Source organism: Mchenga conophoros, linkage group LG13 (assembly GCF_057382185.1).
Source record: "Mchenga conophoros isolate Kocher_MC1m ecotype Shallow Benthic linkage group LG13, M_conophoros_male_GT1.1, whole genome shotgun sequence".
Taxonomy (NCBI): domain Eukaryota; kingdom Metazoa; phylum Chordata; class Actinopteri; order Cichliformes; family Cichlidae; genus Mchenga; species Mchenga conophoros.
Genome location: NC_140538.1, coordinates 27,654,618 through 27,669,142, shown reverse-complemented (window position 1 = coordinate 27,669,142; position 14,525 = coordinate 27,654,618). Strand labels below are relative to the sequence as shown.

At 42.9% G+C, this 14,525-nt stretch overlaps 1 protein-coding gene across 2 annotated transcripts in view; it reads left to right on the top strand.

Annotated features, from left to right (window-relative positions):
• The first annotated feature begins 55 nt into the window (after window positions 1–55).
• pwwp2b (PWWP domain containing 2B) overlaps window positions 56–14,525 on the top strand; it is a 42,674-nt gene continuing 28,204 nt past the window's right edge. The window contains exons 1-3 of one of the 2 annotated variants that reach the window (XM_085297580.1): window positions 56–483; window positions 2,651–4,379; window positions 7,439–9,290. In XM_085297580.1, coding sequence (XP_085153706.1) covers window positions 344–483; window positions 2,651–4,379 — 1,869 coding nt within the window. In that variant the 5' untranslated portion in view covers window positions 56–343 and the 3' untranslated portion in view covers window positions 7,439–9,290. Of the gene's footprint in view, window positions 484–2,650; window positions 4,380–7,438; window positions 9,291–14,525 lie in introns of those variants that run through there. The other variant, XM_085297581.1, reaches the window with a different exon arrangement.

Here is a 14,525-nt window from a genome sequence, read left to right as displayed (position 1 = left end):
TTTGTTTTGAAGACGGACGCCATAAACCTGCTGCTGAGTTTAAAAGAGGGGGGAAAAAAGCGAAAAGTGCCGGGGTAATGAATGGCATCAAGCAGTACAAAGTGAGACAGAGAAAGGGTAGGCCTTGTCTTGAGAGATTTTCTGCTCCTGTAGCACAGAGAGCGTGATGTCAGCGGTGGCAGTACTGTTGTAATTGACTTGGTGGGGGTGATGGCGTCATTTTATGCCCTGGTGTAGCCTCCTGCTCCAATAGCGAAGGGGAGACGGATCTTTGGCCGACGCGACCGTGGCTCCCTTGGCCGGGATCGAGCACCGCCGAGCCGGACAACTCACCCCGGGAAACATGGAGGCTGTGGCCGAGGAGCTGCGGGCCGGCTCTCGGGTACCTGTCACTATCGATCAAATAGTTAACGATACACTGGTGGTGACGCTGACCTATCGAGAAAGGATCTACACGGGGATTTTACTCGATTGCAACAAAAAGTGAGCACTATTTTTTCTAAACTTCTTTTATATATTATCGTCTAAAAATTATTTGCTAAATACTGCTAACGGCTAATTTACCTTGGATGCTAAGTCAAAGCTAACTATTAGCGACCTAGGCCTTTATACAAAAGGCTTGCAGGTTATTGTAGCTGACAAGGTGGCTATCTGCTAGCTTCTCGGCTAATGTTAAAGTGATGTCATTTTTGCCTATAATAAGACGGCGAAATACTCGATTTTACGATGGAGGAAAACTATATAAAGGCATTAGCCCAGCCTGTAGAGACTGTTAGTGACTTCTGTTGAAAAATATCTACTGTCAGTGGGTTCAGCTATAGCTTATTGTTAGCCTAATCAAGGGAAGAGCAGCTAAAGCGAATCCAGTAAAATAGCCAGGCCTTAGCTACACACTATTTATTTTTATCTGTTTTATTATCATGCAATTGTACAGAAATGTGAATGTGCACTAGTTTTGTAGGCAAATGTCTGAGTACAGTAAGCTGAAATTTATTCAAAGGCAGCAACATTATAACCTGTCATTTCTGACTAGCAGAAACAATAGAAAATTATTAAAATACATTTGAATGATCACAACTGTGTCTCATTTTCGGTAAATCAAGCTTTGGTCTTATCTGTGTCCATCTTAGCCTCTGACAAAGCAAAACATAAAAAATGGGGCTATTGATAGAAAGCACAGTCTGTTCAAAAGAGAACCATACAAGTATAATTTGACATGTACCAGTGTCATGTCTTATCAGGCCCTCTTGTTGTGTGTCACATGTATAAGCCTTGTGTTCCTCCTGGTGCTGTGCACCTTAAAAGCCACTGGCTTTAGGCTATTTATAGACGAGCAGAATCAGAACCTGACCAGCTTTTCCCCTTAGTATGCTTAGATGGTTTTTCGTGCAAGAGCTCATGCTGTACTGAAAATAACCCACCCAAATGGGAAAAGGTCGGCCTTGGAATAACTTAAAATAGGCCTATATTTTAGGCCTTGTCACTGACAAAATTTGACTAATTCCTCCTTTTCAGCTCATGGCAATACACTTCCTGTCATTGTCCGATGCAAACAGATTGTTGCATTATTTTTTTTTTAATCTTATTGTCTTGCCCTATCATTCTGACAGATCTCCACCACAGCATGAAAAGACAACAGTGTGGTGAATCATGCCTGGCCATATTCTGCGTCCTTGTACTGCGCTTAACTATTACTGTGTGTTCCCTACTACATACAGCCTTGTTTGTGCTGCGTCAATCAGAGTAAAGAGTGATATTCAACAGCTATAGGGGCGCATATTTTGTTATGGGAGCCTAAAGCTAAGAGTAACAAGCCTCACCAGGAGACTATTATTTGGAGATGCCTGCCAACTACTTCTCTTGGGGAGGAAAGCAGGCTCCCCAAATGTGCACTAATTAATAATCTTGCCGCACATAAGCCCCAAGTAGACACGGATGCAAAAACAAACTGAAATCTCCTGGCTCCTTCCCTACCTCTCTGAATCCCGAGTGATTCATGGGATTGTTTTTGTTCAGTCAGATGTTGGGGAGGAGGGGGTGGTCTCGGGCATCCTGTAGTCTCTTTGTCTGTTGTCTCCTGACTAAGGCAGCACAGCTATGTTACTGTTGCTTGCCAGCCACCTCTCAAAGACTTTCTTGGCAGTTAGGACCTCACTGGACATGTTTGCTGATCCCAGTGTGTTTATAAAAAAAAAAAATAAAAAAAAAAAAAGCACACACACACACGCAAAAATCACATAAAAATCACTTAGGGAAAATTCAGCAGCACTGTTGCTTCTGTGGCCTGAGGCTGAGGCACAGATAACTGTCTGTCTGCTTGCACAACAAACCCCAACCCCCACATGTTAAGAACCTTCAGCACCCAGGTGACAGGGAGAGTGACATCAATGTCTCGCGTCAAAGTAAAACCAAAACTAGTTATATATGTTTGTTTTTTTTTCGACAATGTGAACATTGTTCTTTTATTGTTTCAGTGCTGTCCTACTTGCCTCAGGTTGTGTCACATGTTGAGGCATATTGTTCTAATGGAGGGGATTGTTGAAGTAAAAATTCTCAGGGTTTAGCACGACTGTATCATCTTTGCTGTATAAAGCTTAACAAGATCCACAGCTATTTATACACTGTTTCTTTTTTCTCTCGTTTATTTTAGGACCGGGCTATTTTGTCTACCAGACTTCACAACAAAACTCGGGGACTGCCAAGAATCTAAACCTGCTTCTGAAATCCAAGAAGTTCTGAGCGAGGACTCGGTTTCCAAATCTCCCAGCCAGGTTTCACACAGACCAAAGGATGAAAACACTCTCCCTGAAAGCAGCATACCTACACCTCCTCTACCCTGCCCCGTTCCCACACCAGTGCCAGCTGGACAGACTCCTTATCCTCCTTATTTTGAAGGAGCCCCCTTCCCCCAGCCCTTATGGGTGCGCCACACCTACAGCCAATGGGTACCTCAACCCCCTCCACGACCAATCAAGAGAAAGAAGAGGCGAACGCGAGAGCCCGGCCGTATGACCATAAGTACTATCCGTCTGCGGCCTCGGCAGGTACTGTGTGAAAAGTGCAAGAACACGCTAAATAGTGACGAGGACAGCAAAGATGGCATGAGCAACACCAAGACCTCTAGAAAAGAAAATTCACTACAAAGTGACGATGACGGCTACGACAAGGATACTCCTAATAAGTTGTCAAGAAAAGAGGACACAGTCACAGCCAAGGACACTAAAAGACGGGAAAATGGCACCAGCCTTGATAGTAAGCGTCTCAGAAAGGACAAAAGGTGCGAGGCTGATGGGGAGAAGTACCCTGGAACTGATGTTATTCCACACAGTCCCGTCATAAAGATCTCCTACAGCACTCCACAGGGCAAGGGGGAGGTTATGAAGATCCCGGCGCGAGTCCACGGTTCAGTCAAACCATTCTGCCCCAAACAGCTGGTGCAGAATGGCGTGGGGGAAAACGACAAGGCAACTTCTGATGCCACCAAGGAACAGCGGCACATTCTAGATGCCACAAGGTCTGGCCTCACTGTGTCCATTCCCAAACTCAAACTAACAAGACCTTTTGCAAATGTAGGTCAGGACACACCTTCTCCAAAGATCCGTTTGAGACCCCCTCAGAGGGACACTGAGGAGAGCGTGGTTGAGTATGATGCGGAACTTCTTGGAGGCACCAGGAGACGGAGCCCTAGGGGGCCCGGGCCGTGCCTCCCACACTCCGAAGACTCAGGAGAAGGCAAGAACTCTCTGGAATTGTGGTCAGGGAGTTCAGGTGAGGAGGTGGATCGCGGCCACAGCGACCTCACCCTTCTCATTAACTTCCGTAAACGTAAAGCGGATTCTTCTAGTTTGTCGGTGTGCAGTAGCGACAGCCTGGACGAGTCAAAGTCCTTCAGCTCGGACGGCACCTCACCAGAGCTGTGCGATCTGGCGCCTGGTGAAGACCTCTCTGTAACCTCATCTTCTGTACCTTCACGGGACGACTGCAAGACGGTGCCGCCTCTCACAGTGCGGCTTCACACCCGCAGCATGACAAAGTGTGTGACAGAAGAAGGTCACGCCATAGCGGTGGGTGATATCGTGTGGGGGAAAATCCACGGCTTCCCCTGGTGGCCCGCACGCGTCCTGAGCATCAGCGGCACTCGCAAGCAGGAGACAGCCAGTTGCGAGGCCCAGTGGCCCCAAGCCAAGGTGGCGTGGTTCGGTTCACCCACAACCTCCCAGCTTTCTGTTGCCAAACTGTCGCCCTTCAGAGAGCTCTTCAGGTCCCGCTTCAACCGGAAGAAGAAAGGGATGTACCGGAGAGCTATCCTGGAGGCAGCCAAGGCCGTGGGTCACATGAGCCCGGAGATTACGTCACTGCTTTCTCACTGCGACACGTAGGTGAGTTCATAGCACTTACATGTGCCTGTATCACTTCTATAACTATGTTGGGCAAAGGGGTATACTATAAACTAGAGCTGGGCGATATGAGATTTTTTCATATCACGATATGTTTTTTTTCATTTCAGGCGATAACGATATCTATCACGATATAAGCCAAATAACTATATTTGTAAGATTTAAATGTGCCGTTGCTCACAAGTAAAATGTGAAATAATCAGCAGCTTGTTTTTATTTAAGTATTTATTTCCCATAATAAGTTCAACAGGGTAGATGTACTTAAGGAACATGAGACTTTTTCAGATAAATAAAGGCAAATATTGTAAACTACACAAAAGGCAGCCGCTAAAGCGTTTAAGTTTCAAAATAGAACAAATGAAACAGACTAAATTGTCAATTCCACTTAGAAACAAAATATTAATTCTAAAAATAAATCTTAGTTTGTTTTACAGAAGAACAGACAAAACTGACTAACTTTTGTCAATATCAAATAAACTGAGAACTAAAAGGAAATTCTCAATCTCTCCTTGTTGTATAGTTTAGCTTTTCAAACAGTTTTAACAGTTACTTTAGTCTGACAAAAGCCGAATGACGAATTAGCGCTTCCAGTCAGAGACTGAGGCTACGTCCACACGTGCACGGGTATTTTTGAAAACGGAGATTTTCCGTTTTCGTTTTAAAAAATAATCCCGTCCACACATAAAGGGAGAAATGAAGGAAAACGCTGCTATGAACATGCCAAAGCAGCAGGTGGCGCTAGATTCCTAACCGTGCAGAAATGTTGGCCAATCAGAAGTCTAGAAGCCTCGGTGGGAAAAAGTAAACAAAGCTGGGGCATAGAAGCAGAACAGAGTCGTATGTGTGGAGGGACAGTAACTGTGTGTATATGTAAGCATTTAAACACTGCAGAGAGTAGAATTAACAGTATTGTAGAAATTCATTTCACCGAAACAATAACGTGGCGCACAGTGTGACGCATGCACCAGTTTATTGTATTTCCAGACTTGCTTTCGGCATAATTTACAGTGCACGCTACTCTGTTTTTTGTCAGACTTGAAATAGCCAAAATACCTTCACACTACGGAACTTCTATGGCTCTTCCGTTCAACAATCTCTCCGGCATTGGAACCATCATCTGTTTTCTCTTCGGTCACGCTCGGTTGATTTTTCTAGTCGGCACACTCATTTCCTCCATTACCCGCTGGCTCCATTACCCGCTGGCTGCTTCCCAAACAAACACACGTGCGGCTTGGCACTTGTGCTGTACGTAACAAGTCACGCGACGTGACGCTGCGGCTGTGATTGGTTCGGCTCTGCGCTACTTAATTTGGATTGGCTGACCTTTTTTTTTTTTTTTCTTTTTTCTTAAGAGGACAAGAGCGGCGAGGTCTATCGCGATAGCTTAATTTCTCTATCGAGTAAAAGTTATATCGCGATACATATCGTTATCGTTCTATCGCCCAGCTCTACTATAAACATAGAATATTACAGAAATCGTTACCGATCACCTGCATTTTTTTCAAACAATGTCTACATGGTAGATGAAGGAAATGCTTTAAGTGAACCTAAGAAGATAATACAAGCAGCCAGTTGGTGTTGTCGTTGTGTGCTCCCCCACAAAAAAACAAAACAAAAAAACAAGGCCCACACAAACACACGGACCAACACCAACTGGCTGCTTGTATTTTAGATTGTATTTTATTTTTTTAGATGACAAAAAAAAACTCGGTCTAGTCATCAGTGGCCCAACTGGTAGTTTTAATCACAATGATTGACTATGAGAAACAAGTCTGACTCAGCAAGAACAAATTACAGCACAGAGCTGGTGCAGATGAGCAAGAGCTGCCAGTGTAGAAATGTTGGCTGTGCAGACACAATACGGGCTGCATGCATGAGTCAGTTGATTGACAGTAAGTCGGCACGTTTCTCAGTTTTTGGCATTTTCTGTTTTGTTTTGTTTTTTTTAATATGAACCTTTTCTTTCTTAAACTATTAGAAATTGAGTAACTTTGATATTTGCATTGATTCTATGATTTGACCCCCCCCCCCCAAAAAAAGCGCACACACCAGAAAGAATGTACAGCCAAGCTAAAAGTGTATGTTTTTAATTTATTTCAATTGTGTCCCTCTTGATTGTATATATTTCTCCTGTTTGCTATTTATTCCTTTATATTTTATGCTGGAGCAGTTAGTATAGAGCCCCACAATTTTGTAGTACACGTGCAATGACAATTGTTAAATATTCCCTGTGCCTCTCCGGCTGTATTCACCAGCTCTTCCCTCAAATATCTGTGAAACCTGTAATTTGATGAGCATGTTAAACTTTAGGGCAGAATGCTGAGCTAAAAGAAAAAGAGCTTGTGCTCCAACCCGCTCTAGTACCAAACACTTTGAGCTGTGTCGTGCCAGCCTCGCTGCATTCACGTCCTGAAACAGGTGCTGTGTTTGAGGCAGCAGAGCAAACATTAACACAAGCTCTAATGAAGGCACAGGCTGTGCGGCTGCCTGTCAACAGGGATGGTTTGTTTAAAAGGCTCATTTCAGAAAAGGACTCGCATCAGGCTGTACTGCTTCAATTCAAGCAATCAGAGTGCATGACCATAAGTTGTTTCTTTTTTTAAAGTCATCTCTTATTTGGTTGTCGTCCAAGTGTGGTGACCTAGCCTGGGTAGCCAAGCAGCAGGTTCCTCAACATACACTCAAATGTTAAATATTGTCTCTGAGTGATAGAAGGGGCAAACAGACCATTTCCAACCCCACTGTTTACTCTGTTACGAGCACAGCAGCCAAGAGGGAATTGGTTATAGCAGAGGATAAACAGTAAGGGGTTAAGGCAAGCCTATATTTGGTGCCTTTTCCAGACCTCATAAAGGAAGCGTTTTTCTTCCTCTGTCAGCTACACAGAGGTTTCACATGACTGATATAACATGTTGAGCACAACACCAAACGCACTGCTGATTCTTGCAGACTCAGTTAAAAATGACCTGCACCGGATGCATGACCTGCCTTGTTTGCTCATTGTCTATCCCCCTTTTGCCTCTCTCTCTTTTTTTGCATAGAGCCTGAGGACTGAAGACAAGTCTCCGAGGTTTTTCTGAATTCTCAGACTATGTCATCAAGACCCAGGAGGGAGTACGTGTGGTTGCCACGGCTACTATTTATACGCCCTCTCATTTTTTATTTTATTTTCTTTTTTCTCACAAGGCTGGTGGAAAATGGCCGCCAAGGTGGAGTGTTCTTGAGACCGGATAAGGGAGCAAAAAATATAAAGGCCTGGCATCTCATGGTCTTCTTTGAACTATAAACTATTCCTCCTTTTTTTTTTTTTTTTTTCCCCTTTCCTAGATTTAATCATATTTCAATAGAGCCGAATAACAACACTACAAGGACCTGAATGTATTTATTGTCTGTAATGTTTTATTATGATCCAGTAAGTTCACCCTTTCTACTACAGTCTCGCAAAAACCTCCCAATCTGCTGCTGTCATTATCGCGGGCCTTGCCGCCGTCGTCGTTTGGCTCCAAGGTTCCCCTCCTCCAGCCAAGAAGGCTCCCCCTCCTCTTCCTCCTTCATCCCTCGGACACAAGTTTAAAAAGGAAAAAAAGTCTTACCCCAAAACCTCTTTTCCTCTGAAAATGTGAACAGCTCCATCCAGAGACAGTAGTGACTGTTTCCAGCTAGCGATCACAGTGTTTCATCCTCGTAGCCTTCCGCGACATTAGTTGGATTTGTGGATGTATTTATACTGAACTCTGTTCCTCTCCTGATTCATGTCGTGTCTCTTTTCCATTTCATTTTCTAACGTTACGAGTGTCATGTCGGCGTACTCTACCCCTCCCAACGCTTTTGTTTTTTTTGCTTGTTTTTTTTCCCTGAGAATCATTATTAATTATTTAAAAGTGTCACGTTTAAGAAAAAAAAAAAGCACTTTATCTGTACCTTGGTGGCCTGCTGTAAGCTCACTGTCTGAAACACTATTGCGAGATACAGCCCTGTTAGGCTGCAGGGGAATTCAAAAGTCTTTGTGGTTGACTATCCATGGCCTTGGAGATACAAAACAACTTTTTTTTTTTTTTTTTTTTGTCTTTTTAGTCGTACAATTTCGGGGACACCAGACACAGATGGTTGTGTACACTGTATTCTCGCATTTTGACTTGGGTGCGTTTCTCTCTCACTACAAAAAAAATTCTCCATGTTTTAACATTATCCACTGGATAAACATGGACGAACAAGCGCGTCAGAAGTCCCCTATGCATTATCAGTTAAAGCTTTATGAGTGACTTTGGGAGAAGAAGAAAAAATAACATGCTGTAAGAATACTGTGAATTCAACTGCTGAGTGTGCTGAAGATAAAAGGAAAAAAACCTGCTTGCTACTAGTTGGAGCAGTTATATTGAGACATCAGGCAAAAGCAGACCGACTGCGCCGCTGACCTTTAGTGACCTTTTGTGTTGAAAGCAGCACAGTTGGATTTAGAGGGGAAGGGAGGGAAAGGCGAGGCAGCCCTGTCGGTGTTTAAAAACGTAACTTAACGTTGCGCGCAGTCACACTCAGCAGACCGGTCCGTCTGCTTTCTGTCCGCCTGGAAACTGTTCGTTCCCATCGAGGCTTGCTGTCAGCGAAGCGTATTTTTAAAGGGGAGCAGTTTAATGCACTCTTCTTTCTTTTTCTTTTTTTTTTTTGATAATCTGCAGTTTGACGGTTTGTAGTCAAGCGCAGCTAGGTCCCAGGCAGCCTTACAGTTTAAGAGTCTATACGTACGTATGCCTGAGAGGGGAAGTGGTCGACAGGATTTTTCCCCACATATGAGCAACATGGCTGTCTACTGTTGCCCACGTTGGTCAATAATATTAGCTACTTTTTTTTTTTTTTTTACATGTACTGTACATAAAATAAAATATACAAGCAATACTTGTCACTTTGTCATTGATGATCAAAAGGGCTCCTGTTTTTGTGGTACCTCATGTTATTGCAGTCCATTAATTGACTTCAGAAGTGCAGGAGTGACGTCTGATGATATTGTAGCAATATTATCAGAGTTATTTCAGCTTGAGGCTTGAAAGTTTAGACAAAATTCCCTTGATCTGATAAGTGTTTTGTGGGAAAGTGTGTGACTCTTGTTAAGTCGGATGCTAGAGTCTTTTTATATCTCGCGGGATTGGTCCTATATTTCAGTCCTTTGTTGTTGTTGTTTTGTTTTGTTTTAAGCTGGCTCAAATCCAGTGTGCATCAACCAGCTTGTTGTCTCGAGGAAAAAACACAAAGTTCAATAAAAGTGTTTTAAGTTTTTATTGATTTATAAAATGATTTGCTTTCAGTTTGTTACAAAGTGGAGTCCAAAACTGCACCGATGAAGTTAAACGTGCACAGAGGCAGAGACTAAATTTCAATATTCACGCGTGAGGGTTCACAGGGTTCACGCGGATTTCCTTATTATGAAAAGCAGAATCGATGATTTGTCTTAACACGTATTAAACAGAACCAGCGGGTTTCCGTCATGTTCTTTCGTCCAATTTCACACCTCCTGAGAGGCCTGCTAGTAATTTGATCTTTTCCTTTAAAGCTCAGTTTTGTGGGTTGAAGGAACTGTGCAGTTTATTCATTTAGTTCAGCAAAGTTGAAAATTTGCAGCAGTCTGAAAATTAAGAATACATTTAATAAGTAATGACTAATCAACACAGTTCCTATATGACCTTTCATGGTGCATATACTGCTGGTATGTGAAGGGCAAAAGGTGAATGTATTGCTTCTGTTCTATATAGTAATATATTCATCAGCACAACTGTAACCAGTATACAGTGAATAGGAAGCAGAAGTAAGTGGATGGATGGGTTATGGCTTCTATCCCCTGGCATCCATTGTTCAGTGTGTCAGATTTACATGTTTCAAAGAATAGCTTGACATTGTGTGAAATCAGAAGATTCATAACTACATCTATGTCCAGCTGCTGCTCTTAATATTTCTGAGCTGTCAGCCTCAACAAGGCCTCAGTTCTGTTTCAGGTTGGAACTCGACAGCCTATCTGTAGATTCCTCTGTGGTCTCTGCTCAGGTTTGGCAACACCTTGCGCTGCTAAAATTGGTTTTACAGCCTTTGGTTTGTTCTTGTTTTTCTCCTCGTGTAACATAGGAGTAATTTCAAACCCCTGAAAATAAACTGAGGCTTGTGTAAGGTTTGAGTGGAAAGACATGTAATGCCTGGATGGTTAAACTTTAAACACTGTCTTATTGATGGGCTCTCTCTGCGCTGTCCTCAGTCTTCCTTCCTGTCTGCCCTCCTCAGTTATTATCATATGATGCCTGTTTAATTTAGAGCCTCCATGTCATAAATAGGAGGATTTAAGTATGTTTGTTGCATAACTAGTGCGGGCGGGTCACCTCACATTGACCAGCCTATCTCCTGATCAGATCATTTTACTATAGAGGATCAGCTGTACATGTCCCTTCCCCCCCACGCCTGCTCTTATTTCATACCTCTAAACTTGCTGTGTCTATTGCCAAACATTTCATAACTCTATTCCCCGGGACCTAAGCACCCTCCAAGTAAACTCACTGACTGAACAAGAAGAGGCCAGAAAAAAATGGTGGGAGGTATGAAACTTCAATTCAAGAAGCAGACTGATGGGTGTTAAAGGTCATTAGCTGCCACGAGACGGAAAATTGCACAAGTGCCTGACAGAGTCCCACAGATCTGCTTTTGACCAGGATTTTGACTCGTACCTGTTCCTTTAAATATACAGTTAATGGACATTTGAATTACTTTATCATATCGACCACAGTCCACTACCCCGTTTGTATTTGTAACTCTAAAAATCACAAAGTAATGCATCATATCCTGTTGGGGGATGTTGGTCAGTCCCACATGCACTGACCCAGTTGGCTGCTGGTGATAGATGAGGGGTTTTTATTTTATTTTTTTTGAGGCATTGTGAAAATCAAACCAATATTTGGTAATTTGTGAGTTTTAGAGACCCCTCTCTCAGCTCCATATTTAAAAGTTGATGTCAGTCTCACCTGACAATGAACAGTCCATTTACCTTTGTAATATATTTTATAGAAAATGTATATTGCAACATTTCTTAATGAACATACGGTTAGGTCCATTGCTATTTGGAAAATTAAAAGTTTATTCTATTTGTTTTTTGTTTAAAAAAATAACAAGAAATGGATTTTAAATCAGGCAAAATGGTTTGAGAGAATTATTATAAAAGTAATTGGACTAACAAGAGGTTTCATGACCAGTTGAGGACTGGTCCCCCATTATTTTTATTCTAAAGTCAGCAGGTAAAGGTGATTCAGTTCAGTTGATTACCAGTGTAGAACTATTTGGTTGCTTTTTACTGATGCAAGTGAAGGAACACATCATTAGGCTGGGGGAAAAAAAACCCTAAAACCCAGGACGGGTCAAATCTACAGTCTGGTACATTCTTGAAAAGCTACAGAATGATCGCAGAATTATTTCCATGGTTAAGGAAAACAATATCCAGCCAAGTCAAGAACTCTCTCGTGCTATTATCAAAGTCTACAATCAAGAGACCGTTTCATGAATGGAAATGCAGAGGGGTTTCAGCAAGGTGGAAATCGGAGGTTAAGAACAAGATTAGAGTTGCCAGAAAACATCAAAAAGGGCCTGCAGAGTTCTGAAATGGAAACAGCTAGGGTTAGTTACTGCTATGTTTCTGTTAAATTAAATTAAGGAATTGAATTGAAACTGAAAGCCTTAATTTCACTCACAAATCCACTGAGTTGGTGTAAACAGGCAACATTACAGAAACTGTGTCATTATAGTGTTTCTCACTTTCTGTCTGACATTCAGTGAGATCGCTCGCTGCTGTTGTCATGCAAAAACAAAGGGTTGGTTGATAATCAAAATCCATCGATTTCTTTTTTAGCAACATGAAACAAAAACATAGAACCCCTAAAACAGAACCCATAAAACCCTTTACCCAAAACCCCGTGGGGTAAAACAGAGGAAACTCTGTTTATTATAGCTGCGGCATCTCTGCTGGCTTTTCAAGTTTGTCTTAAGTCTGCTTTTTCCTGCAGGCAGGTCTGAGGCTGCCTTTGGCTCAGTGGCAGTTGCTTATTGTTGAACTCTGTGCAGGTGAGGCACTAGCGACAAATGCATGCAGGCATTTTTCTGAGCCTTAGCTACACACACATTTCTCTCTGCAAAACGTGTCTAACAAAGATGTGTCTGTTTGCCAGGTGGAACCTGCAGACAGAGCAGCAGTGACCACTGTGGAGAGATTTGACAGGGTGGGGGTGGTTTTCATTGATGTGCAGCCAATATCGCCTTTCAGTGTGGATCACATAGATCTGAATGGGAATATATCTCCTCTAATATATTCACAATTAGCAGTTTGGCATGCATCTTCCAATATTATAGGAATCCTTTTTCTCCAGGATTTGACTGTTCAGGAAAATCCATGTATATAAACACATCCAACATGCCTAACCAGAGTTAAAACTGTACCTGTGGCCCTGAGAACTCAAAGGAAAAACAAAAGCAATCAGCACAAACGTGCATGTGTGCAACTTTGCACATGGGCATCTAACCCTAACTAAACCAGATAAAGAACTGCTGCGCAGCAGTAATGAACATGCCTGAAAATGCATGTGATTCATACCATTACTCACGCCCTGATGACTAATCAGAGTACACATACTGTGTGAGCATGTGTACTCTGTGTACTTGCTGACATGCAACAAATAACTGCAGTAGTGCTAGATGTTAAAATAGCTCCTGTTTAATGCTTATTTGGGTGCTAATCTTTAGTATTTGCATGTTTCTATATTTGATTCTCACTTTTGAGTTCGAAGTATATTCTTGTCATGCTGTCTATGTTGTCTGATTTAGTGAATGCTTTTCTGTCACACCTTTTTAATGTCAAGCTGTGTTAAAAAGCACACAAAATTACGCAACTTTACAGGCTTAGGTTATGAAGGTGTGACTGCCCTAACCACTGCGTTTAATGCCTGTTTTTCACTAACCAGCATTAGTAATTCATTTTTCACTGTGATATATATTGCTAACCGAGCTAGCCAGCTATGGTTAGATTAGCTGATAACCCACCACACCCCCTGACCCTCCTCCCCTCTTGTCCATATGTGGTCATACTTTATTTCAAAAAGACAAAATGGCCAAAGTGCCAGACTCAAAGCTTCAAAACAACAGACCATAAATCAGTGGGATACAGAGTGGTCCGTCTTTATTCTCCAGTTTGAGTGTATTTAAGGTCAGACTGAGTGGCTCCATAGTGTGTAGTAGTTTACACATTCACCCAAGAAGTGCTAGGTCACAAGCCCCTCTAGGGTTGCACCGAGACCGATATCAAGAATAAAAATTAAATTCAGTTTCATTTATATAGTTAAAGATGTACAAGACCGTAGTGCGCCCTGTGACCCTTTATGATCAGAGTGTTGGCTGGCCACCACAAAGCACGAACAGACCCTTCACACAATGGAAATGCGAATGCTGTGATGGTGCCTGGGCCTGACACGATGGGACCACGTCATGAACACCGACATCCGAAAGCGGCTGGGCATCGCGCCAATCACGGAGAAGATGCAAGGAGCGCGACTGCAATGGTATGGGCACGTGGTCAGAAGTGACGAAAACTCGGTGGCAAGAAGCACTGCGACTCAGCCCCCAAGGCTGGCAGACCAAAAAGGCGATGGATGAACCGAGTCAAAGACGAGGTGAAGAAGATCAGCGTCAACCTGAATGACGCCCTTGATCATTCTGAATGGAGGCGGCCTTGCAGAAAAGCGAACCCCTCAGAGCGGGAAAAACGCTAGGAGAAAGAAGTTTCGAGTTACGACAGTCACCTCACGAGAAAACCCCAACAATCAAATGTCTCCCCCTACACCCATGAGCAAACACTTGGCGACAGTGGGAAGGAAAAACTACTTTAACAGATAGAAACCTCTGGCTGAACCACACTCAGGGAGGTGCAACCACCGGTTGGGGGTGAGTGGAGGGAGAAATGACAAAATCTGCCAAATCAAACGTACGTAAGGTCAGACTGAATGTTAAGCCTGAAATTGGTGTGGTCCAATCAATGAGCACTCGAATAAGCATTAAACAGCAGTAAAGAGTGTCAGAAGTAAAGCCAGATGGGCCCACTGAGTCCTCACTCCTTGG